This window comes from Drosophila albomicans, chromosome 3 (assembly GCF_009650485.2).
Source record: "Drosophila albomicans strain 15112-1751.03 chromosome 3, ASM965048v2, whole genome shotgun sequence".
NCBI lineage: Eukaryota > Metazoa > Arthropoda > Insecta > Diptera > Drosophilidae > Drosophila > Drosophila albomicans.
In genome coordinates this window covers 45081890-45106851 of record NC_047629.2, presented here as the reverse complement: position 1 = coordinate 45106851, position 24962 = coordinate 45081890, and the positions used below count along the sequence as shown (strand labels likewise).

Below are 24962 nucleotides of genomic sequence, written 5' to 3'. Positions count from 1 at the left end.
AATCTCCGCCTGATGTTGGCCTGGTCACTGTCAGCGTCTGTGCGCAAAAATTAGTAGAAAAGAAGCACGAAAACCGAAAAAAAAGAAACGAAATGGAAAATAAAAAGATTGGCAAAAGCAACTTGAAAAAGGTTAACAAGCGGCAGAGCGTCGAGCAGCTGAGCTGCCTGAGCTCAGTACTGGGAATAGTCAAAAAAAGCAAAAAAAAAAAGAAGTTATAATTTTTGGCAAGCAACAACAACAAAAGAGAACGTTAATGAAAAGCAAGCGTGAAATAAAATCATAAATTTTGCAGTGCTTGCACGGCAACACGACAACCAGTGGAAAATTGTGCTCGGTGTGTGTGTTGTTATTTTTGTTTTGCATGTGTGTTGTGTGTGTGTGTTGTGCCTGGACAAGTGCATTTGTGGTGTGCCCCCAAATGTATGCTACATTAATGCCGAGAGTTGAGCAGGAGAAAGAGACGTAGACGTAGATGTCCATGTGGATGTGTAAGTAGCTCGACATTAACTGGCAGCCAACATTACAAACTGCACAAACAACACACACTCACACACACACACACACACACTTCTCACTGCTCACCGCTGCGTCTAGACTTGGTCCAGCAGTGGTCAGGCTTAGTGTGTAACCAAGTGCCTGATGCACCCCAGTGCCATGTGCCGCCTGCTGTTAAGGTTTTTGGCTAGCTAGCTAACTACAACTACTCCTCGCAAACATCTGCTTCTCTGTTCTGTCGTCCACTGTGGCCAGAGCACAAGTGTGCACTCTTGTTGAAGCCGAGCACAGAGCGCTGCACATGCTAATCAGTTGGCATTAAGGTGGGGCGAAGCTAAACCTCTAATGCTCCAATCGAATTTTGTCAACGCAAAATTTTCAAATTGGTTGTGGTATTAGAACGCGGCCAAAGCGATGCTAAATTGAGCAAATTCTGATTTCGTTTATAATCTAAATTTCGTGACAGAACTCAAAATGGAACTGATACAAACGAAAGTCTTTAAGTGAAATAGTTGATATATTTTAAAATTAGACATTGTAGACATTGGCAATAATATAATAAAAAAGTAACTGATATAACCAACAATGCTCTTGTGTTATGAACACAAAAGCCTTTAAATAAAATAATTGATATACTAAAGAATTGTAATAATTTACTTGTATAACTTGGCATTAATACAGGATGAAATAACTAAAATAAAAAAAAATTAAAGAATATTAGGCATATTTAAGTTCAAACAAAACAACTTTTTTGGCTTACAAATTTCATTAGAAATAATAAATACAAAAAACATAAATTTGACATCTAAAATGCAAGTTTTTTTATTATTAATATTTTGAAATTGGATAAAATGAAGAATTAAATCGAACATGATATTTAAGATTAGTAAGCATAATTATATTCAAACAATGCCACTCTTAGGGGTTTGAAAATGTATTAGAAATAATGAAAACAAACAAAAAAACATAAATTTGACATCTAAAATACAAACTTTTTTATCATCAACATTTACAAATCAGAAATAACTAAATAAATAATAAAGATCGAATACCTCAGTACAAAAAAAAAATACCGTATTAGTAAACCGAATTAAATTCAATTCACTATTTAAATGTAGTATTATATACTAGATTTAATATAATAAAATACGGTTTAACGAAATTTATTAATAATACTAAATTTTAAGATGTACAAAAACTAAGTAAAAGTAAGATTAGAAACCCCAAATCTCAGAGACTCTCAAATTCCAACGAAGAAACTTCAGTAAACTTTTTAAAAGCTTGCCCCTTAAGCTCATTCGCCCATGGTGTGAAGCTCTGCTAGCTAAGCTTTTACAAACAGAGCGCTGCTAAGCGCATTCACTGTTAAAATTAACACTTGCTGTTAAAGTTAACAGCGAAGCCGTAGCAAACTTTTGATATCAATAAGAAAAGGCGAATTATTTTTAAAAAATTGTGTGTACATATTTTATTTAACTACTTTTTTCGGTTTAATGTTTAATGTACTTTGATGTGAGGGCGTTGGGAAAACGTTGCCAAGTTGATTTCGATTCGCAATTCGCAACTGAAGCAAAAGGAATTCATATTATTTGAACAATGTTAAAAGCGTTGCGCTTGCAGTTTTTTGTTTTTTAAGTTACTTTTAATATTAACTAATAATAAAATGCATAATTCTGTTAACAATTTGTACGTGTGAGAGTGTGTTGCGTGTGTGTGTGTGAGTGAGTGTCTATACTTTAATATTGACATAAGAAATTCGCTATTAATTTATGTTAATCTGATTGTTATTTGTTTATCTTTTGCGATTTTTCTTGAGGATTTCATTTTTTTTAAAGCCAAAAACCGAGCAACAAGCAACAGAGTTTCTATAAATTTTATAATGTTCGTACAACAATTAAAATGATACACACACACACACACAGTTATAAACAATTTGTTTTAGCTATGAACGGCTGAAAAATACACAATAATTTGCACTATTCTTACGATTTATCAATTTGGTGATTGAATAATTAGAATTTGTAATTGTAATCATACTTTCGCAGTATTTATTTATTTTAGTTTTCCTATGCTGTTTATAGACCAGTGATAAATGCTTATCAGTATGTTGTATTATTAAACTATACCTATAGGTAAGGTAATTTGTATTTGTTGTATTTTGTTTTATGTTGTTGTTTTTCTTGTTGTATTTTGAGTCCAGCTACAAAACGTTGCATAAAGTTTGTATAAAATTTGTTTGTTTTTGTTTTTTTCCTGTTTTACATTTTTGTTAGATTTTGTTGTTGTTGTTTTTGCTTCTTTCTTTTTATATATACTTATGTATATATTATATGTATATATATATAGTATATATCATTGACTAGTTGAATACAAAAACCCAAACAATCAGTTGGCGACGACAGTTAAACCTACATTCGCTATATATTGTATGTATATAGTATATATATCATTTATATAGTACTCGTATAGTAAGTATGTTAGAAACAGCTGCTATAAAATCACTGCCAGACCATTTTGTTTGTCTGGCCAGCACTTGGTAACACTTGGTAATGTGTGTGTGTGTTTTTTTGTAAATGTATTGCCCATTAGACTAACATCATCATCATCATCATCATCTTCAACTTCATTAACTATGTATATATGTATGTTATATATGTAATTCATAAGCGCTAATATTCGTTAATGCAACAAGTCTATGTGGGATTCATCGTCGCCGGAACGCTGTCGCCGTCACCATCTCCATCTTCAACTCCTTCTCCATCTCCATCTCCATCTCTAGTTCGTCAATCGAAAATGCAGACAAACACACGCAGACAATTGATGCCAACCTTCTCCCAGCATCCCTCCTCGGTGGCTCGACCCTCGTGCGCCAGCCGCATCTTCTTTGGATAGTTCTTTGGGCTGCTTCGATCGCTCAGATGCACAGGCATGCGGGCGTATTCAGCTCGAGGGGTGCGAAACTTCTCCAGCAACTCCGTCTGCTGGTCCGTGAGGTTCTTCAGCTTTTTGCCTGCAAATTGAAAGTGTGTAAAAATGATTAATTTAATGACATAAATTACTTTCAATGAGAAATCTTGTAAATCAGCTACAAATTTGTGTGCTATTTTAGTTTAAAAAACAAGAAGTGTACAATGAAAATAATTTGCAATAAACTCAGATTCTAACAAGATTCCAAAAATATACCGCAAACGTTCTAATATCGATATTGTTCTACATACAAAATATACCATAGAGTACAAAATATACCAAATATACCAAATTATCAGCCAACGCAACTAAGACCATTACAGTAAAGTATTTTTTAAATAACTTTTACATTTTTTAACTGATCGCAACAAAATTTGAAGGATTCATAAATACTGTAGTTAATAGTGTATGTACCAAAAATCACGGCTCTAGTCTGGGAATTAGCTAAGATTGTAATCACATTTAACTATTATGAGCTGAATTTGTATACAACTTTCATTCAATCTTCATATTCAGTATTACAATCTTTATAGCTAGAAATACTCAATCGAATTCCTTACATAATAATAATCATTCAATTTCAAAAGCAAACGCTTATAAATATTTTTCCTTTAATTTTTTGCAAGCCAAATTACAATTGATTAAAATTGTATTAAATAATATGAATTACTTTACTTAATGAATGTTTATTTAAGTTGAAACACAACAATTTAATCTTATTATATTTATTATTAATTTGTATGAGTTTATCTGAAATAAGTCATGAAATTTCATACGAAATGTCTTATACTACTATAAATACATTTTATAATTAGCAATTCTTGAAATACACTTTATCTAATCCACATACAATTCATTGACATTTTAAATTGATGAGCATTTGAAACTTGCGGCGAATTTATTGAGTAAAGTTGTGGGTAATTATTATATATGTACATATGTTTAAGCAACCTGCTATAAATACTTTAGATTATATATAATACTAAATGTTGCCTAATATTTAAATCTCTGACAAATATATGGAATTTATTCATTTCTGATGTCAAAAGTATGCTATATGGCATGTATTAACTAGACCATGATTTCGTTACTCTAACCACCCCACAAAATGAATTTTGATTAGTAAGCTCTACTCACCCTCAAGCGCATCGCTGATTAGTGAAATCTCCAGCGGCGGCAGCAGTTCGATGCGATCGCAGCAGCGTCGAAACTCGTTGGGGGTCATTCGGAGATAGCGCGGCGTGAGGCAAAGCGGACCGAGAACGGTGCGACGATTTTCGGGCGTGGCATCGAGATTCTTGCGTCCGCACTCCGCCAGACTCCAGCTGGCCAGGCACTCGAACAGCGTCAGCTCGGAGCGTAGTTGCAGCGTGTCGCGTTTGGCCAGCGTCTCCAGCTCCTCGAAGCGGAGGTCACAGATGGCAGGCATGGAGAGCAGCAGCTCGGCATGCATATCGATCAGCTGGAGTGTATTGTGCAGCAGCGCCACGCCGTAGTCCTCGGTCGTGAAGGGATTCGGATTGGGTATGAGATTAACCTGAGCTCCGTCGCCATCGCCGCCATCCTGTTGTGCCTGAGCTTGTGCGGCAGCCAGTTGCTTGGCCGCCGCTTTCGCCTTGGATGCCTGCTTCCTGGCCTGCTGTTGGGCAGTCTCTTGGGTGGTGATCACCGTCTGGTGTTGGTTTGTCAGCGCGATTCCCTGATAGAACCACAGCGCCTTGTAGATGTCCAGTGCGGTGGCACTTGAAATGCTGAGATCAAGTTCACGAATGCAGTAAATGATCTAGATGGAAAATGATAAAAAGTTTAGCATTGTAGATTAACTTGATGGAATTTACTTTATTATTAAATTTATATTAGGAGACAAATATTATATTTTAACAAGGGATCAAAATTGAATAGTTTGTTAATGGAATGGTATATGAAAAAATTAATAATTATTTAATAACCGCAAAAGCAAATAGAAAGTTAATTTTAAGAGCAAACGGTTAAGAGAAGATTTTAACTTATGTTTAAAATTGAAATTATAGTCATTAAGTATAGAATTTAATTAATAATGGTCACAAGAATGGTTTAGGATATAACATCTGATCAACTTTGGATCGAAAAATCCATAATTGGCAAAAAAAAGAAATGAATAAGAATGGTTTAAATAAATTAGAGTTTACAATTTTTAGAATGGTCAATGAAAAGGATTTCAAATATTAAATATTGGAAAAGGCAAAAAGAACGATAGCTCTCATAACCAATTATTAAAAGTTAAACGAATAATTGAAATAAAATATTTCCATTAATGACTAATGAAAAAAATAAAATATAATAACCAAAGATCCAAAATTAAAACAGTATTGAACCAAAGTTATTTGTTCTTCAAAATAAGAATTCCATTCGAAATGTAAGAAGAAAGCATTAACAAAATGGCGATTAATAATAATAAAGGGAGCTACCAAGATCACTTGGATTTTTCATAAAGCTTTTTTCATATCCGTCTAGCTTTCTCTCTCAATTACTCACTCTCTCACTCGCAATCACTCTCTTGCTCTTTCTATCTCTCTCTCTCTCTCTCTCTCTCTCTCTCTCTCTCTCTCTCTCTCTATCTCTCTCTCTCTCTTTCTCTTATCTCTATCTTTCTCTCTCTTTCTCTCCCGTTCTCTTATTCACTCTCAAAATCATATTTCTTTTTACTCACCAAATCGGGCACATTGAAGCGATCCGAGAGCTCGAGTATCTTGAGCAGATGCTTGTGATCGCGATAGCGGATGAAATGCTTTTCCATATATCGCACGATCAGCTCGAAATCGTTCTTATCCACATTGAGTATCTGGAAATGGTTGTCGCTCTTGCGTCCACTGTTTGGGCCAGCGTGTATTAACTTGGCCAGCTCCACGCTGCGCTCCAGCACCGATTTGCGCTCGCATCGAATCATGTAACGATCGTCGCCATTGACCACAATGAAGTCTATGTAGGGATTCACAATGATGGGCACGCCTGTGTAGATATTTGTCTGGCCACGTGCATAAAGCGGAGGCGCCACCATGTGAGCTGGTGGTGCACTCGGCGCCGGTGCACTCTGTATGGCATCCACATTGTGGCCATCGGGCCCCAGGCCAAAAGGCAAAACCATTCTAGAGATCTCGTTGTTGTTGTCTGCCTTAAATTGCAGTGATGTTTGTGTTGTTGTGGTTGTTGTTGTTGTTGTTGTTGAGTTGGTGTCACAGTTGCGTACTTGCAGCGCCTTGTGCACCAAAGCGCCAACGAGCGGCAACTTTGTGGTGCGCTCCTTCTTGGTCAGCTGCTGCTCCAAGCGGATCGGGGTGCTGCGCTGGCGATTCTTGTTGCCACACCGTTTGTTGAGCAACTGCAAAGAGACACGAGTGGAGTAGAGATTAGTTAACTTTATTGAAAATGTTGAAATGAAGGAAGAGCAATCACGAGATCACAGGAAGAAATTTTGTGGGAAATCAAATCATTTAATTGTCAAATCGATATAGGAAAACTTGATAACATGATAACAGCAAATGAGACTGTGAACTATGATAAATAATACTAGGCTACTTAGTAGATATTAAGAATTAAAAATGACCAGAGGAATGACAATTAATAAGAGAAGATCAAGCACTAAAAGCAACTGAAGAGCAGTCAAATCGACATAGGTCAACTCGATTATTACTTTAACAAATCAGACTATGAAAGTATTGAAAATCCACCGAGAAAAGACATTTATTGTGATAAGATCAATCTTACGATCAGAAAAATACATTTAGTGTGAAGATCAATCACAAGATCAAAAAAATAAATTCATAACGAAATAGGAAAAAGTAAATAAATCAAATTGAAATAGAAAAACTTTGTGATTCAATGCTGTGTTGGTAGTTGAAATTAAATATAAAAGAATATAAAATGAACTAATAATTAATCCCTAATTACTGGGTAGTAATTGATGGTTGAAATTAAATATATACAAGAATATTTTATGTACCAATATTAATCCCTTAAAGCTCTGTAATAGTTGCTGGTTGAAGTTAAATACAAAACAAGTTTAAATGTACTATTAATAATCACAAATTTCCATTGGCATTTGCACCCAAGGATAGTTCTCTATACTATCGCTTGATCTATGCTTTGGGATTGCCCCAAATATATACATTCATCACCATATAAAGCCTTATCTAGAAGTAAGTTAAGTAGCTCTGCTTGGCATTTTTATGACCACTTGCTGGCGATAAGCATAGTTCATATCTCAAACTCAAATTGGTAGTAAATTGCAGTTTACGATATTTGCAGCAGGGGGAATTACCCGCTTTATTTATCCACCTGGGAAAGGGTCACATGCCAATGGACATTAGTCAGCTTTCGAGCTTTTGATATTACACCATATGGAGCAATCGATAGGAGCAACTATAAACTTCTAATGTGTCAGATATATCAGATTTTTCGCACCTCCCCCAAAGAAGTGTTTACGGTAAAACATTATCGCTTTAGCTTTATCTTTCAATTGCGGCACTTAAGCAAACAAATCGTTTAATGTCGTCGATGAGTTTAATCGGTGATTTTTGCACGCGACTATAAATTAAGTATACGACGATCTTAATCATTCATAAGCCAAGTCAAGTGGCTAAAAAGAGCTAAGCCAACTCCCACAAAAAAAAAGCCTAATTCAATATTATTTTTGGTGAGAGGTCAATCGATTTAAGGCATTCAATCGTTTAATTACCCGCCGCAATTCCTGCATGCAATTCATCATCGTCTAGCGATAAATCATGTGGCCCACAATCGCGGCCATATCATAACGCTGGACGTCAGATACACCACCGCGTGACAGCTCATAAATTGTATAATGCCCCCTAAAAGAACCCATCGATAGTGTCAACGGTAACTCCCACACTTACGACTACGGTAGCAATTTTCTACTGCAGGCAGCAGCGGAACCTCGCCAATTTGAGATCCAAGAGCACACTGCTGACAGCCTAATATTCCTGTCAAACTCGTCTCAATTTCTAAGCTCCCGAATCCACTGGCCTATGAAAGCACTCCGAGGCGGACGCCTATTGGCCATGCCGCAACTGAATCGATTTATGACTGGAAGCCACAAATACATCGGTTATCAGTTTGCTGATAACGAGTCGACGCAAGCGCTGATTCTGGAGCATCAGTGCATACGGAAAAAGCGCCAGGAGAACTAATAATCTTTAATCTTTGCCTTAATGATGTGATACTCTAAGCATTCTATAAGAGCTAACATATAAAATATTATATAAATATATAAAAGATAATATACAAATAAATATGATTATATGTATATTATACAAAATTAGATATTAACACAAATTCTGATATCAAAATTTAATTTAAAATTTTATTTATTTTTCAAAATTAAACCAACCTCTATTATTGCTTATTATTTACAATCGCAAGTCATCGATCTTCAACTATATATCAAATTTATTTTGCAAATATTTCAAAGAACAGCAATCAAATAAATTTGTATATTATTTGCAAATCATCTATCCTGAAGTTGTAAAAGCTTTAATCATGTGCTGAACTCCCCAAATGCCTATATTTTTAGTAAAATTGTTCTTTATTAAGTATACGGATTTATAGAATTAATTTTAGATTTTATATCAATCCTATTTATTATTTAAATTTAAAATTAATACCCAAGTGTGAAAGATATTGACAAATGGTTGAAAAGAAGTCATTAATTATATATGTATATTAAGAGTCCTAATTTAAATGAAGTCTATTAAAGAATACACATATGTACACTGAAAGAAATACCAAGTTCTTAAATCAAAAACTTTCGTCTTAAAAATTGAGTTCTTGAAATAAGATAACTTTGAGAACAAATGCTTAATATTATATTAAGAACATTAATCAAATTTTCTATATCTAGACTTAAGTGTTTTCGTTCATACCTCAGTTAATCGAAGTGTAGTGAAACATTATAAATTATTATCTAAAAGAAGAAGGTTTTCAGTTAAAATGCTGCGCAAATCGATGATAAATATTTTATAAGTAAAAGTGTCTTATATTAAATGTTTTTGAAATCAAGATTTTGTTCATGTCTTTCTTAGAATCAGACCAATATCTTGATTTTATAACTTTTTTCAGTGTATAGCTTTTGAATGAAGAATCTAAGCACACAAAAGATAACACTTTGAACCACTTTGAATCGGCTATTTCCCTAGCGGAGAACATGTGCTCCGCAGTGTCGTATTAAACGTATCCACAAACAGAATATCATAAATACATGTGTACGTATTTTCCATAGAACGATACGCGTTTTATAACGCATTATCTGTGGTTCAGAGAGCCGGAGAATGAAAAGACAGCATTGTGCCCTAGAGACTCAGAAACCGAAACCCTACACAGACTTTTATAGACCAAACACAATTTTATCACAGTTTGATTCACGTGTGTTGTTGTTGTTGTTATTATTGCCTTAAGTACAATGCAAACAAAATTAATTACGGCGTGCCATGATTGCCAAGAAGTTCGCAAAAGCGCAAAAAAAGAAAATAAATAAAGTTCAAATAGAAAAAATAAAAAACGTACAGCAATATTTGAACAGTTGGCAGGAAGACTAAATATCGTTGGGGCTGAAGTTGTAGCGAAGACTGAAAATGTGACTGTGACTGTGACTGAGGCTGATGCCGACAACCGACAATGTATCGACATAAAAAACAACAACAATAACAAAGTGTGGCATAGTCCTCTCCCCCTCTGTGACCGCTGACTAAATCGCGCATGTTACTGCGTCTTTGCTCCCCCCGCCTTTCTGCGACAACAACCGGCTGTTGATAGTGCAATAAAGAAATTATCGTATGCAAATAAATTGATGTGTGTTGTGAACGATTTCCACTACGCGTCGTTATCTGCACAGTAGCGTCGTTCTCTCCCCTCTCTCTACCCACTCTCTTTGTCACGCTCTCTCCTTTGCTTCGCTCACATGCGGTTGCTGACCACAGACTATTTTTATGTGGATCACAATGTATGAATTAACACCCCCATTCGTAGGAGTCACATATTCAAGCTGTTGCTTTTGTTTCTCCTTCTAACACCTCTCACACTGCGTCTTCCCCTTTGTCTCTGTCTAACCTGTGCAGCTGTGGGTGTTTATGATGCCCTGTAGCTGTTGCTGTCGCATTCACTCTTTTTGTTAGGGGTGCAGTTCCCAAATAATTTCAAGGCACGCACTTGAACTTTACAGCTCACATGTCTCTTGACTAGATATCACTCTACACTACTTTATACACTTGTTGTTGTTGGTATCACACGGTCAAAACTTCTGCACTTCTTACATTTTATAGTTTATTTGTTTATGTTGTTGGGGCCGCTTATCACTGAAGGCTTTTTCCATCAATCAATCAAATGCGATTTATTTTCGGTATGCCGCTGTCTTTAGATATATTTCAAATGTGTGTGTGTTTGTATTTGTGGCACATTTCAGCATTTAATTTTAAATTATTAATAATTATATTGTTAATTAGGCGCACAATTTATTTTAGGTCTCTCCCAACCGACCGCGACAACTTTAGAACTTTGACTGTGCTGTGCCAGCCAAACGCAGACGATGCGTCGCTGTCGCTGCCGCCGCCTCTGCCTCTGTCGCTGCCAGGCGTGCGTTGACTGCGACAGCGACTGCGACGCAGAAATTGGTTCTCTGTGGAATTTGCAAGCTTGAAGACGAAAACCTATCCTAACCGAGGCTGATAAAAGATTACTAACAATTGGAAACCGAAAAGAATTATCGAATTATTATTGTTATTTGTTAGATACGGTTTAACATAGGTATGAATTATTAGCTTTAACATAGTAATGAAGAATTAGTTATTGTTATGAATATTCTTAATAGATATTTCCCATTTATGACAATAGCTATAAATTATATAATATTTTCTCAATTATGAAACATATTTCTAAGTAAAAATATGAATACATTAATATTTACAATATAAGATTAGTCAGAAGCGACAATTTAAGTAATCAACAGACTTAATTCTACACAGTGTTTCAGTAATAAAAGTGCAGTAATATATATATTATAATATTTGAGAATACACAATATATGCATATAACCTTAAAAACGTTTTTATATGTACATAAATACTCAATATTATTAATAAATCAATAAATAAAGGAAATATTGAAAAACATATTTTACATTTTATACTTTATCGAATAATTAAATAAAATTACATTTAAATACTATTTTTGGGTATACAAAAAAAAAGAGAAACTTGACCCGCATTATGATGAAAATCTCTGAAGTTGCAAAAATAAATAAACAGAATTGAAAGATGCGTAAGATTAACGAAATTACAAGAAGCTGCCGATAAATGCAGCCAAAAAACGGAAGAAAAGGGATGTGGAAGAGGGAGAGGGGAAGATCGCAGCGGAAATAAAGCTGAAGTACTTCGTGTTGTTGCTGGTCCACAGCTCAATTATCAATTTAATTTCTTCAACAAACACAAAAGCAACAACGGCAAATAAATAAATATGTATAAATTTGTGGCAAAAAAAAAAAAACGGAGTCACAATCAATGTTTGATTTTCAAATTAACAAAACGTTTGCAGAGCAACCCATGGTTAGGGATTTGGGTGTGGATGATGGGCGGAGGGCGGTGGTAGAGGGCGCTTATAGTCTCTATGCGTGGGTGTGGTTGTGCTTGTGTGTGTTTGTGTGTGTGTGAGGTGTGGGTTGTCTGCGCTTTGTTGTGTGATATTTGACAACTGTAATTGTTGTCGAGGCGTTTGTATATTTTATTGATAAGCACTATCAACTCCAAGTCATCCGTAGCCAGCGTCAACTAATCGCAACGCAAAGTCAGCTCAAACTCAGACCGCGCTCTTAGTCTTAAGCTGCTTTGAGTACTCTACAGCATGTAAGAGAGAAGACGGCGAGCGCAACCCCAAAGTGAGCATAAATAGCAGAAGCCAAGGCCGATGCAAAACCTCAGTGCACTACATTCAGCTGCTGCTTAAGATGAACTGCACACAAGCGAGGGTTGCTCCGCAAGTTGATAAGTGAATGAGAAGTAAAACCACAAGGAAACACTTCATCTAAACTACTCTTCTTAATCCAAGAAAATTTAAAGAATAATACAAATAAAATAAATTTAAATAAAATATAATTATGATCCCACATTTTGTCTTTGTAAATAAATAAAATAAATGGTTCATGTAGGGTTAATTTTAATAAACATTCAATAAAAATTTTTTAATTTGCTAGAAAAAGAAAAAGAATTTTCAATTTCAATTTTATTTTCAAACATTTTCAACTTGAAATTCAAGTTTCAAGATTTTTTTCAAGATTGAAAAGCTATCAAATCAATAATCTACATACTTTTTAACTTAGATTTTATTCTCTCTGTGCAGTAATACCAAATAAGTTTAAAAATTCTTTGTTAAATTGCATTGCATGTAGTAGTTTAATGTTAGTTTAGAAACTTTAATATTTTTCTTTGTACTTTTAATTCTCTGTTCAATTTTATTGCAAATAATAGTTTAGAAACATAAATATATTAGGAAAAATGTAATATTTTGTATAATATATATATATATATAATTTTTTCTTGCATGTAAAATTCTTTTGATATTTTCCTTTCCTATAAATGTTTTTGATTAGTTCTAGATAGAATGTAAAAGCAAACAAACAAAAGTACATAAAAATGTATAACATCAATTCGATTTGGTACGTAAAAATAATATTGCTCACTCTGCTATATTGCCTATTGATACTGCTAACTCATTTATATACATATTTTATTTCTAAAAAAACGAAAAAGAAAAAGGTATTTCGGTAGTCTATTCATAGCTGGGTTTACCTATCAACTAATCAGGCAAAGTAATTAGCTCAAGAGTTTATTTATTTTCGTCGGCATTAGCATTCTATTCTTGTTTCAAGCAAATGCAAATTCCACACAAAATGTATATTTACAGAATGATTAAGCAGCCCTCGGCGTGCAGCATAAACTGAACCGAGTGTGTTACACTCATATACTCATATGATAGCTCTAGTTATTGACATGTTTGCATATGATGATGATGATGGGGCAGAAGCTGACGTTGTTGTTGCTGCCTGCTAATGAGTTATCGCGGAAGCGGCTGGGGAAGCAGTTAACAGTTAACAGTTAAAATGTAGCACTACTGTTGGCTGTTAAGCTCACGCACTACCTTGACACTGCGCCCAACTGAATGGCAGGCTTTGTCGCCCTCCCCCTTTCCTCCCCCTTTCCACCCGACGCTATAATGCTCACAGATGTTGAACATAAAAACTCGTTTACGATCGCAAAAAAACAAAAAGAAACAATATTTTACAATAAGTTGGATTGAACTTATCATGATCACGAGCACGTAGTAGGAGATCAAATATTTGTGCTCATACCGGGAAATTAATTAGCAAAGTGTGAGAAAACAATAATAACAATAACAACAACAGCGAGCTGTCGATGAAAAGCCCATTTAATTAGTTTAATTAAACATAATTATGCACAAGGCGGCGGCAACAACGTAAACAAAGTCCAAACAAAACACAAATAAACGAAAAACGGCAAACGAAAAACTATATTTGAGTCTGGCAAACACAAAAACGTGGAAAATGCGTGGCGAATTCTTGCCCCATGATCAGGCCCCAAAAAGGGCACCTGGAGAGGGAAGGGAAGAGGAAGAGTGCAAAGCATCAAAAATAAAACACTTGCCACAAATACGCACAGTTTTTGGCCACAGTTTTAGCCAACGAAATTGGCCGAGTGCGATGGCCTAATGCGATGTCTCTATTTATAGAGCGGGGGGAAAAGTCGCCAAAAGGGAAAAACCCGCGACGAAATTTCAATTATATCTGCATGGCAAAATATGTAACCCAGTGAGAAAATAAGCTAAGCATGAGTAATACACGATATTTACATATATGCATTATATTCTTTGGGGCACTAAAATTTGTTATTTTAATTTTTCTTATATATTTTGTATTTTCTTCCATTATTATTCTTGTTTTGTTGACTTAATAAACAGTTTTATATTTCTATATTCTCTTTATTGTAGTCTCTCTTTGAGCTCTCTGCAATTATTAACAAGTGAGCTACAGTCGAGTATGCTCTATAGTGAAATATCCTCTATCTACATTTAATAAAAACAAAATTCCAATTCAATATATTTCTATATACGAAATTAATATATTAAAATATACTGACTGAATATTTGGTATAACGACAAACCATTACATAAAAAATATACCATATAGAAGAGAACAAAAAAAAAACCAGATCGCCAACCAAAGCATCTAAGATCGGATAGACTTGGTTTGTTCTCTAATTCTTTATAATGAATTTGCAATATTCACATTTTCGACGCCATCCAATTTTAATATAAACAATATAGTGCGGTTTGATTTCTTAAATAAATACGAACTTAACTTAATAAAATATAACGAAGTCTATACTTGGTATAAAGATATATCATTTTGTTAAAAATATACCATAGAATGCAAAATATACCAGCCTGTCAACCAAGGCAACTGAAATGCAACTGATTTCGTTTGTATACCAAAATATACCGAGGACTTTATTTGGTATAAAGAAATACTATTATGTTAAAAATATACCATATAACCATATACCAAATCAACCAAAACAGCAGAGACTCGACTTGAGACTTGATTTTTATCTTAATGTTGTATAATAAATTCACGATAATAATTACAGATATTCAAATTTTCCAGATGTAGTGTACTGATAATTAAATTACTAAAATTCTTCGGAAAAGCGCATTTAATTGTTGACATTGCAGCAAAAGCTTTGCTAATCGTATGATATTTTTAGTATGACTCGATGGCATAGCAAATGAGATTTGGCAAAATTTTGTGAACTGCCGTGACTTTTTCAGAAGCCAGCCAAATGTGTTCGCCCAACTGCCGAAACGGTGACGATGACGCCGATGATGATGATGATGAGTGAGTGGTAATTTGATTTGCAACGCTGTGGCACAAAACACTCATGACTCATGGCTGAGGTTGAAGCCACAATTGCTGATAAGCGCACTTCTCTGTGCTAAAGCGCACTTGAGAGCAGGATTTCACAACGAGTCAATGACATCATTGCCAGCGGTGTTTTGATTCTACATTTAGTAGTCGGAGTGACAATATAAATATCGTATATAGCTGCAGCAAACCTATGACTAATCAAGTGAACAACAGCAACAACAAACTCATCAATGGCGTTGCAAGTGAGACGAAAATTGTTTTTCCGCTATCAATTGGCTGTGGGCCAAAAATTAAAAAGCGAGCCATAAACTCGCTGAAGACCAACAACAAATAAACAGCGCGAACTCTGCGGGGTGCCTGCAATTGAGTCATTTACTAAATTAACGCAATAACTAATTATAATTCTAATTAAAAGCTGCTCGAGAATGCAAACGCAAACGCAGTTCAACATATCATATAAAGGAAAACAAAGTCAACATGAATATTTGGGCCCACAATTTTTACCTGAGTTGTAACAACAGAAAAAAGTGCCTCACTCTCTCTCTCTCTCTCTCTCTTGCTCTTGCTCTCGCTCTCTATCTGGCAAACAAAAGCACAGAAAGGAAAAGCGTCGAATGTGAGCTGGGAAAAAAAGTCACCCTCGGAAAAGCGCAAAAAACCCTACGCAACATGTTCCATGTTCAACGGTCGCACTTTGGGTGGAAAGTGAGTGAAGAGCTAAAACGGGGGGCGGGTGACGGAAACTGGAGCAACAATAACTAAAAGGGAAATATAAGCCAGCCAAAACGTACAAAATTTTTCATTTGCAGCATAACAAAAGCGGCAGCTGGCCACGAATTGAGCATAAAGAAATAGTTGTTGATAAACGAGGCGAGAGAGAGAAGAGAAGGTGGACGCGGAGAAGGAGGAGGAGGAGGAGATAGTTGCTGCCGCTGTTTGGTGGCTAGGCCAATAGCCAATATCAAGTGCGCGGCGATGGTCGTTAGGATTGGGATTGAGGATTGGGGTCGGGGCAAAAGCAATGCGATGCGATGCGACGCGATGCGACGCGACGTGGGCAACTGGTGCCAAGGGCGTCCACACACAGTTCAGAGGGAAAAAGTAACAATTGACAACGCGGCGTATGCGCGATGCGTTCGCCTCAGCTGATGTTGTTCTTGTCACAGCCTGAAACACTGACACACTGAACGACTTTTACACAACTACAACACACACACACACAGACATACACTCGTACTTTACGAGATACATTCAGGCTTTTACAGGCGCGTGTCTGTGTATCTTATGGATACACAATTTATGCTTGCCCATTGCACGCTTACGGTGAAGCGAGTCTGTGTTTAGATACGCTTTTATTATGAACCGTTTCGTTGATGGACTTACCCCAGTTTATAGTAGTATATACTATATATATTTATCTGCTGCCTTTCGTTCGTGTCCGTGTTCCTTATTGACTCTCTACTTTGATCTATAAATTATCCAACGACCGCCAATTTCCGTAAACGAATTTCGATTCGCAAAACTGTTTAAACACAATCGCACAACAACAGCCGCCGCCGCTGCATTTGTTTATACCAATTTCATGCTTTCACAATACGATCCATACATAATATATATATTGTATATATATATACAGAGAGAGATATATATGTATATATTTTGTATGTCGGAGCGTCGCGAAGTTTTTAGCGCGCGACGTGCCAAGGAAATTGAAAGGCAGCTACTGCGACAACGTCGCTGCTCGAGAGCCGAAAAGCGTATATACAACAAAATATTTGGTGTGCCTTTGTGAGGATTACACACGCTCACACACACACACACACACTCACACATTGGGACATTGAGCAATCGGCGGGCCAAAAAGATTTCATATGAAAAACATACCAAATTTCCCAAGCTGACAGCGTTGCCACAGTTTTTCTCCATGCCACCAAGCGTTGCTACATATGAAAATAGCGTGGCACAGTGTCTGCCAGCAGTTTGCGCCCAAGCGTGTGAAACTTCTGGAATATTATTGAATTTCTAAGTTTGTAGCTAAATTAAAGTAGATTTATTTTTGACAATCTTTGCAAGAGTTGAAACAGTCTGGCAGCTCTGTGTTGTGGGGGAAAACTCTCGCTCTGGGTTTTTCCGGGGACATGCGCAATGCGAGAGCAAACAATTTTCTTTTCCGCTCTGACGTTGACCCACAGGTCGTATGAGCAATACGAAGGCGCAACATTTTCGAGCGTGTGATAAGACAACGAGCCTACGCACTATTTTCGCTACTTTCGCTTTTCTCTCGAGAGTGCGATAGAGAGAGAGTGAGAGAAAGAGAGAGCGAGCGCTACAAGAAAGGGAGAGCGCATGAAGAGGCAATTTTGTAGGGAGAAAAAAGCGAGCGCCTTTTTTTGTTGTTGTTGTGTTGGGCCCTAGACAACCGAGCGTTGCGTTGAGTGAGGTAGGAAATTTATTGCTGTTATCAGCCCCTCACACACACACACCCACACACACACGCAAAGGCAAAAACAAACAGTTGGAATGGAAAATCGGGCAATGGCAAATGAAGAATACGAAACTGGGTCAATTCCCAGCAACCGCCCACAGAAGAGCTCCAAACAAAACTTTCAGCTGCCATTTCGTAATGCATTCCTCTGCAATTACCGAAAACAAAAAAGAACTGTGAACAAATAATGCAAACTCATTAATTACTCGTTAATTATTTGAAGTTTGGAGAACAGAATGTGCCGGGACTACACGGGTTGTAATTGCAGCCGAATTTCACAAATGCAAGAGATGCAATCGAAGAGTTCAGGGATTTTATTAATAGACATGTGTTGGAGGACTTCTCTTTGATGATTCGCTTTTAAGACAGCTGCTATCTATTTATTACAAGAACTTACATAGATTTTTATGTCTTATCTATCTGAATTTAATTTACGACTGTTATGATTAAATATGAGTTGGCATTTAATGTCAAGTTCTAATGACAGATAGTGATAGTGATAGATAACATGTTATAAATTATAATTTTTAATTCAAATTTCATCAAGTTCAACTTTATTTGACTTAGATAAGTTTGGATGTCAAATATACTTTATTTTAAATATGTTGTAAATACAATCGTAAATATTGTTGCTAAAAATATGGTTTATTTAAAATATGTTGTAAATATAATATAATAAAATTGTACAGAATTTGCTGCCAAATATACTATATATTTTACTTTCAATATGTTTCACTATAGCAATAAAATTGCACTGAATGAGTTTTTTTCAGAACGATAAATTATAGATAATTTAAATTTGAGAAGTAATGAAAATTCAGCAATCACTGTTTAAGTTTTAGCTACATTAAATAGAAATAATATAAATTCACTTGATCTCAACCTGTCTACGGTTAATGAACTAATAAAATTCATCTCGCTTCTTGCGACTATTTTCTTTTAACTATTCTTTTTTTTTAAACTAACAAATGCATACTTTTCTCAAAGTTTATATTTTAATATAATTATACGGTTATTCCGAATAATAATTAAAATTTATAACGAAATCTCTCTCAAACTATTTTGAATCCTTTCTGAAATGTCTAAATATATTTTTAATATATTTTACTACTATACAAAGAAATAATGCAGTTATACGGACTGATGTCTAGTTATAAAAAAATAATTCTAGAAAAACTAAGTGCTTACAAAAAATATTTTCCATGTCTCTTTTATTATTTAGAGCATTAATTTATTACTCAAATTTAGTATACCTAAATTTCTCTATAGAATGTTTTAATTTGCATTTCATATGTTATATTTTATCTTAATAAAGAGCTGGAATATATATTTTTGAATTGAAGCAGAGAATAAACAGATTATTGTATAATCTTTGATTCAAGTCAATTGAAAAACTTGTTTGATTTGAATTACAAACAACATGATTTTATTTATTGATTTCGAAATATCTTATGTCAGTAGTATTTTTTCTTTTTTTTGATTTTGTTTTTTTTTTTGTTGTGATTTTTTACAATTTTTTTCTCTTTTCTAGCATTTAGGTTGATGTGGTACAATGGGGTTTACTTAAAAGGATTATAGCAGACAGCAGTGTGTATGGATGGGTATAGATGAAGGGTATTTGACGATGAATCGAATGCGTTATATTCATAGCAAAGTTTGCTCTGCATTTGTCGCTGACTCTGGAAACGTGCAGCGAACAATACCGAAAACTGAACGCGAATTTAACATGATTATTTCGTGGCCTGGACTATTTGATTATACGTGACTTTCTTAATCCTACATACGTCTCCTGTACATCATTTTTTGAGACTGTGTGTGTGGTTATGTGTGTGTTGACTTGACAGCAGAGAGAAGTGCAGACGGTGGCACGTTGCCTTTGCCCAATCGCTTGATGGCAATCTTGGCAACACCCTTCTGGCACTCCGCCGAGCCACCCATGAGCACCATGAACAGTCCATTGTGGGCTACGGTATTCCAGACGCGTTCAATGAATCCATCCAGCTTGGCTGCTGTGCGCTCTGCGCTCTCCAGCATAAAATCCTTCTCGGGCACCAACAAATTGGCAATTGTCAGCGCATTCTCCAGCGCAATTTCGTTGACTTTACGCACCGCTTCCTTGGGACTCGATACCTCATGCACATGCACTGCATTGTTCGCATCCTTGGGCACCGCCTCCTCGGCCAATTGTATCACCTGCTTGAGACGCGGCTGAAGATCTCCAACGGTCACGATTGCCGTGCGTTTGTCCCGCTTCGCGGCGTGTGCATACAGATTGTTGTTTAACCCATCGCCACAGGTGGCTCGCAGAATGTCTGTGATGCGTTTGCGCTGGATGAGAATTTCGTCGCCGAACTCGATGCTGTTGGCGAGCTTCATTTTGACCAGCTTGAGCGTGGCACGCGAATCCTCAATGGAATCGTGACCATCCTCGTTCTCCTGAATGCTCTCGTGCAGAAACGTCTTGGCCAAATGCTTCAGCTTGCTCTTGCGTTTGCGCACACCCGAAATGTTGAAGCACACACTCGTGTCGATCACATACGGATGCATCATGCGCATCGCATTCAAATCGGAGTTCAGCGATTGTCCCACCAAGATGGCATCCGGTGGCAACAGCGCTGACACTTCACGCTGCACTTCCGTAAGCTTCTTCGTCACCGATTGCATAATCTCGGCCGTTATGCCCGAGTATTGGGTGAGATAGTCGGTGATGCGATTCACGGGTCGCACCAGCGTCTCGTAGACTGTCTCGTATTTCTCGTCCACAATGGAAATTCGCGTCAATTCATTCGCTCCGGTCACAGTGCGACACATCTCACAATCCACACCAAACATGGGACTACGATCCGTCACTGGAGCATACGATTTCTTGGTAAACACATAAGACTTGAAGCGGGCTTGCAGTTCGCCTTGCAGCGGTATTGGATAACCTTCGTCGACCATTTGCAGGGCGGACAGCAGCAACTTGGTGCGCGGAAACTTGTCATCTGGATGTAGTTGTGGTGCGTCTGTGGGTTTCTCGGGACTGGGCGGTGTCTTCTCCATGGGAAAAATAGCCTTGACAAACAGCGTGGGATCTTTGTTCAGCTCCACGGCTGTCTCTAGCGAACCATGTTCGTTGATGAGCTTCTGGGCCTGCACAGTGGTCAGAGGAATCTGCAAGAGAGCAAGCTGTATAAGCGTATAAAGTGAAGTACTTCATCATTCGACTCACCTGAGCAATTGTGTCGATAATGGGACCTTCTTCCTGCGGTGGCATCACCATCTCCAGCTTTGTTTCAAATATGCGATTCGTTGCCGCAAACAAACTCTCGTTGGAGAGATAGTGGAAGAGCGACAAACCCTCCAGTATCAATACCACACTGTGCGACAAACTGTTGAACTTATCTGCACTGCACCAACGATCTGGAGCACAGGGACTCTTCTTGCCAGTGAGCGCCGTCATCAGCAGATGCTGTATGTCGGCCAGAAAGATGGGTGTGCGCTCGTCCTGCGGTATCTCCAGGTGTGCCCGTCTGCCTGTGTCTCGTAAAGTGAGGGCGGGCACACTTTCCAGCTCACGTTTGCGTCGTCGCAGCTCTGTGGACAGGGATTTGTACTGCTCCTGGGTGATGAGGGTGGCATCGACAGTGTCCAGCGTCGTGTTGTTACCGTCACCGCCAGCTGAGTTGCGACTGCGTTTCAATTCTGGCTCATCGGAGAAGCGTGCCTCACCAGCATCTGCAGCAGCAGCAGCAGCAGCCGCGGCTTCTGTTGTCTCACTGCTGCTGTCTGCCATGATGGTTAAACGATTTCGCGGTTTTCGCTTGCTGCACACTGTGATAAAACCGTCATCATCCTCCGGCTGGTCCCGCTTGCCATTGTCTTTGTTGTTATCGTCGTCGTCGTTGTCGATTTCGCGCCGTTTTTGCTGCACTTCGTCAACTGCTTCTTGTATGCGTTCTCTGTCGTTCATCTGTATTAAATTCGCCAAGGCGGCAAGTTTTTTCTTTTTCTTCTCAGTGCGCTCTTGCTGCTTCGATGATAGCTGCTCTTTCATCTTCATTCGCTTGCTGTTTAAACTTTGCAATTAAATGCAAATCGAAAAGAAAAATATAAATACACGTGAGTTTTGTGGAACCGTCGATGGCTTGTTGTGTATGTATGTGTTTGTGCACACGCACGTGTAGTCGCACTAACACTTGTGTGACTACGCTCTGGCAAACTGTCTGATATAAAATTGAACAGCTGATTGCAAGCAACAGCTGACATCAACGCTGTCATAGACTGACTGATATACAAAAAACTTTTAATAAAAAAATTGAAGTACATAATAAATAATGCTTCCTAATTTAATACAATTTAAATACTAAAATGTTCATTAAGGTAAAGTTTATCTTTATGAGCTAGTTCCGTTAGTTGTAACGTTTTCCAACACTACTTCGTTTCTTTTAAAGCTGAATGCTATTTCACCGAAATTAACATTTTTATGTTGGACATTAACAGTTGTCTCACGCTAACAGAAACGAAATATGTTAATACTAACGGTGTGACCAGCAACATCCCTTTTCTAGTATATGTAAAATGCAAGTAGCGGTCACGCTGGCTTTAACCGTTAGAATTCCGCGTGTTTCAAGAAATTTGCAAGTTTTGCGCAGCAGCCGCAAAAGAAAAATTAATTTTTGCGAAAAGTGTAGTGAATATTTCCTAATAAAAAATGTATACAGCTGTCAAGCCGTTGTCGAAGTACTTGCAACTGAAGTCGGTGCGCATTTACGACGGCATTTTCACACTGCACGCCAAATGCACTTGTGCCATTTTGTTGGCTTTCACTTTTCTGCTCTCATCGAAGCAATACTTTGGTGATCCTGTGGTCTGCATATCTGGCATACCACAAAAAGACTTCGTTGTATCGCATTGCTGGACCATGGGCATGTATATCATGGACTACGACGACGGTCCATCCGTAGCAAATCTGACCAAAGAAATCCAATATGGCTACAGCAGGCAGTATTACAATCAGTCACTGGAGAAAAATTTGCTAAACAATGTGCTGGGATTGAAGAATGAAAACGGACGTGAACGCATCTTTCTACGCTACTATCAGTGGGTTGTGCCCGTATTGCTGCTGCAGTCGTTCATTTTCTACCTACCGGCATTTCTCTGGAAGAAATGGGAGGGCGGACGACTCAAGAATCTCTGTGCCAATCTCGAGGATACACTGACTCTGACGGAGAAAACAAACAAGCATCTAAGCCGCTTGGCTTTTTACTTCTCTCAGGATCACAAGGAATCCCACTTGCACTACTTTGTCTGCTACACCTTCTGTGAAGTTCTGAATTTCATCATTAGCGTAAGATGAATTTCTATTTAAGATTACGATTTTTAATCTAAACTTAATAATATCTCTCCCTCTTTAGATTTGCAACATAAAGCTGCTGAATGTGTTTCTGGTCGACTTCTGGTCACATTACATCAAGGCCGTGGCTGCTGTGCCCGCCTACAACTGGGATGAATGGAATCGCATCACCACACGCATCTTTCCCAAGATTGCCAAGTGTCAGATCCTGAAGTTTGGCGGCAGCGGAAGCTTAGAGTACCATGATAATCTCTGTCTGTTGCCGCTAAACACATTGAACGAGAAGATATTTGTCTTCTTGTGGTTTTGGTTCATTTTGATGGCTTTTCTGGCTGCTCTCAAGCTCATCTATCGCTCCGTCTACATCTGCAATCGTGGTCTACGTCTCCAAGTGCTGCGCGCCCAAACTCGTTTCATGTCGAAGGCCACTATTTGGCATGCTGTGAGCGGCTTTAGCTGCGGCGATTGGTTCTTCCTGATGCGCGTGAGCAGTAATATCAGTCCAGAGCATTTCGGTCAGTTGATGCGCATGGTGTGCGGCAAGCGTTCTGGCATTGAAAAGTCTGGCTCGCATAACATTGACACCTCTTGAATTAGTTATTGGACTCTCAACTCTAGACGTAATCACAAGCTGTCCTTATAGAAGGTAAACCTTCTTTATTACTATTTACTTAAGGTACTGAACTCCCGTATTTTTTGTTTTGTAAGTCTTTCGATATGACATTATTATCGAATTCCACTCTTAACTTTACTTGAAATTGAAAACAGAACGAAGTCAACAAGGAATAAATTACTTTTCTTTTCAATGAACACTTGAAATTTAATCTAGGCTATCGTTTGTTTCGATAGTAATATAATTTACATATATGAAGATATCAATTCCCTAACTTTAAATTAAATTGAAAAAACATACATTATTTTTCAAAACTATTATCACCAATTTTTGCCTTAACTTTTCTTGAAATTAAAAACGCAACGCATACCGAAGACTAAGGAATTACATAATTTTCGTTTCAATCAACATAAAGTTAATGTCTTTAATTTATCATATCCTTGCAAAATGTCGTCAATATCAAATTTCTGCTTAAAATTGAATATAAAACTAAAACCTACAAAGGAAAGAAATCATTTTCCATATATTTGTAAAATGATACCAACTATTATTATTTATATTTTAACTAAATATAATATAAAATGAAACCCAGATTGCAAGTTATGTCTTTATACTGTCTAAAATTGGTATGATCTTTAGGGGAAGTGTTACTCACCATTCGTTCTGACTCTGCTGGGGATATAGAATTGTTCCGCACATTTTGCTCACCCGTTGTGTGAGGTGAACTAGTCGCTGTAGTTGATAAAGCAGACACTTTACTGAATTTTGCATCAATTTTTTGTGGAAGATTTCTGCAGAATGCATCTCCATTTAGTGGTTGATCTGATCGATTCGCTGATTTTGTTACTTACATTAGATCTGATAATAAAATTTTGATAAAAGTTCGAACTGTTTCCACTGAAGTTTGCATGGATGTTTTTTTAGTTTTTTTTATTTTTTTGTTTTTATTTTTTCTATGAAAGGGTATATTTATACGCGTATCTGTTTTTTGTAGGTCTTTAACTAAATAAAAAAGAAAAATATTTTTTGTTGTACGCTTTTAGTGTACGGAATTTGTAAAATGACGATTGAAAAACGAATTTGT

At 37.0% G+C, this 24962-nt stretch overlaps 3 protein-coding genes across 6 annotated transcripts; 1 reads left to right on the top strand and 2 right to left on the bottom strand.

The window, feature by feature from the left end:
- Window positions 1-2523: 2523 nt before the first annotated feature.
- LOC117569950 (uncharacterized) lies at window positions 2524-17488 on the bottom strand. 3 transcript variants are annotated; one of them, XM_034251312.2, is made up of 4 exons: window positions 17330-17488; window positions 6155-6823; window positions 4603-5248; window positions 2524-3508 (listed from the first exon to the last, which is right to left on the bottom strand). In XM_034251312.2, exons 1-4 carry the CDS (start codon window positions 17369-17371, stop codon window positions 3282-3284), a joined length of 1584 nt encoding a protein of 527 aa, XP_034107203.1. In that variant the 5' UTR covers window positions 17372-17488; the 3' UTR covers window positions 2524-3281. The 3 variants fall into 3 exon arrangements, with proteins under 3 accessions (XP_034107203.1, XP_051862121.1, XP_051862122.1); XM_052006161.1 differs by lacking the exon at window positions 17330-17488 and adding an exon at window positions 16829-17001; XM_052006162.1 differs by lacking the exon at window positions 17330-17488 and adding an exon at window positions 10767-10952.
- A 1837-nt stretch (window positions 17489-19325) lies between these two features.
- On the bottom strand, window positions 19326-24930 carry LOC117566932 (uncharacterized). 2 transcript variants are annotated; one of them, XM_052006159.1, is made up of 4 exons: window positions 24730-24930; window positions 24534-24669; window positions 21142-21988; window positions 19326-21098 (listed from the first exon to the last, which is right to left on the bottom strand). In XM_052006159.1, exons 2-4 carry the CDS (start codon window positions 24647-24649, stop codon window positions 19752-19754), a joined length of 2310 nt encoding a protein of 769 aa, XP_051862119.1. In that variant the 5' UTR covers window positions 24650-24669; window positions 24730-24930; the 3' UTR covers window positions 19326-19751. The 2 variants fall into 2 exon arrangements, with proteins under 2 accessions (XP_051862119.1, XP_034102445.1); XM_034246554.2 differs by having other exon boundaries at window positions 19326-21083; window positions 24730-24929.
- Window positions 22504-24211, top strand: LOC117566933 (innexin inx5). The gene is made up of 2 exons (XM_034246555.2): window positions 22504-23259; window positions 23327-24211. Exons 1-2 carry the CDS (start codon window positions 22624-22626, stop codon window positions 23855-23857), a joined length of 1167 nt encoding a protein of 388 aa, XP_034102446.1. The 5' UTR covers window positions 22504-22623; the 3' UTR covers window positions 23858-24211.
- Window positions 24931-24962: the final 32 nt, after the last annotated feature.

Bases quoted from the DNA above. Each gene is read 5' to 3' on its own strand.
- LOC117569950 (XM_034251312.2), bottom strand. From the start codon at position 17,371: ATGGAGAAAAACTGTGGCAACGCTGTCAGCTTGGGAAATTTG. The intron at 6,824-17,329 runs GTATGTTTTTCA...GTCTCTTTGCAG, and splicing joins CTGTCAGCTTGGGAAATTTG to TTGCTCAACAAACGGTGTGG. The intron at 3,509-4,602 runs GTGAGTAGAGCT...TTCAATTTGCAG, and splicing joins AATCAGCGATGCGCTTGAGG to GCAAAAAGCTGAAGAACCTC.
- LOC117566933 (XM_034246555.2), top strand. From the start codon at position 22,624: ATGTATACAGCTGTCAAGCCGTTGTCGAAGTACTTGCAACTGAAGTCG. The intron at 23,260-23,326 runs GTAAGATGAATT...CTCCCTCTTTAG, and splicing joins TTCTGAATTTCATCATTAGC to ATTTGCAACATAAAGCTGCT.
- LOC117566932 (XM_052006159.1), bottom strand. From the start codon at position 24,649: ATGCAAAATTCAGTAAAGTGTCTGCTTTATCAACTACAGCGACTAGTT. The intron at 21,989-24,533 runs GTGAGTAACACT...TTAATTGCAAAG, and splicing joins CAGCAGAGTCAGAACGAATG to TTTAAACAGCAAGCGAATGA. The intron at 21,099-21,141 runs GTGAGTCGAATG...ACGCTTATACAG, and splicing joins TTATCGACACAATTGCTCAG to CTTGCTCTCTTGCAGATTCC.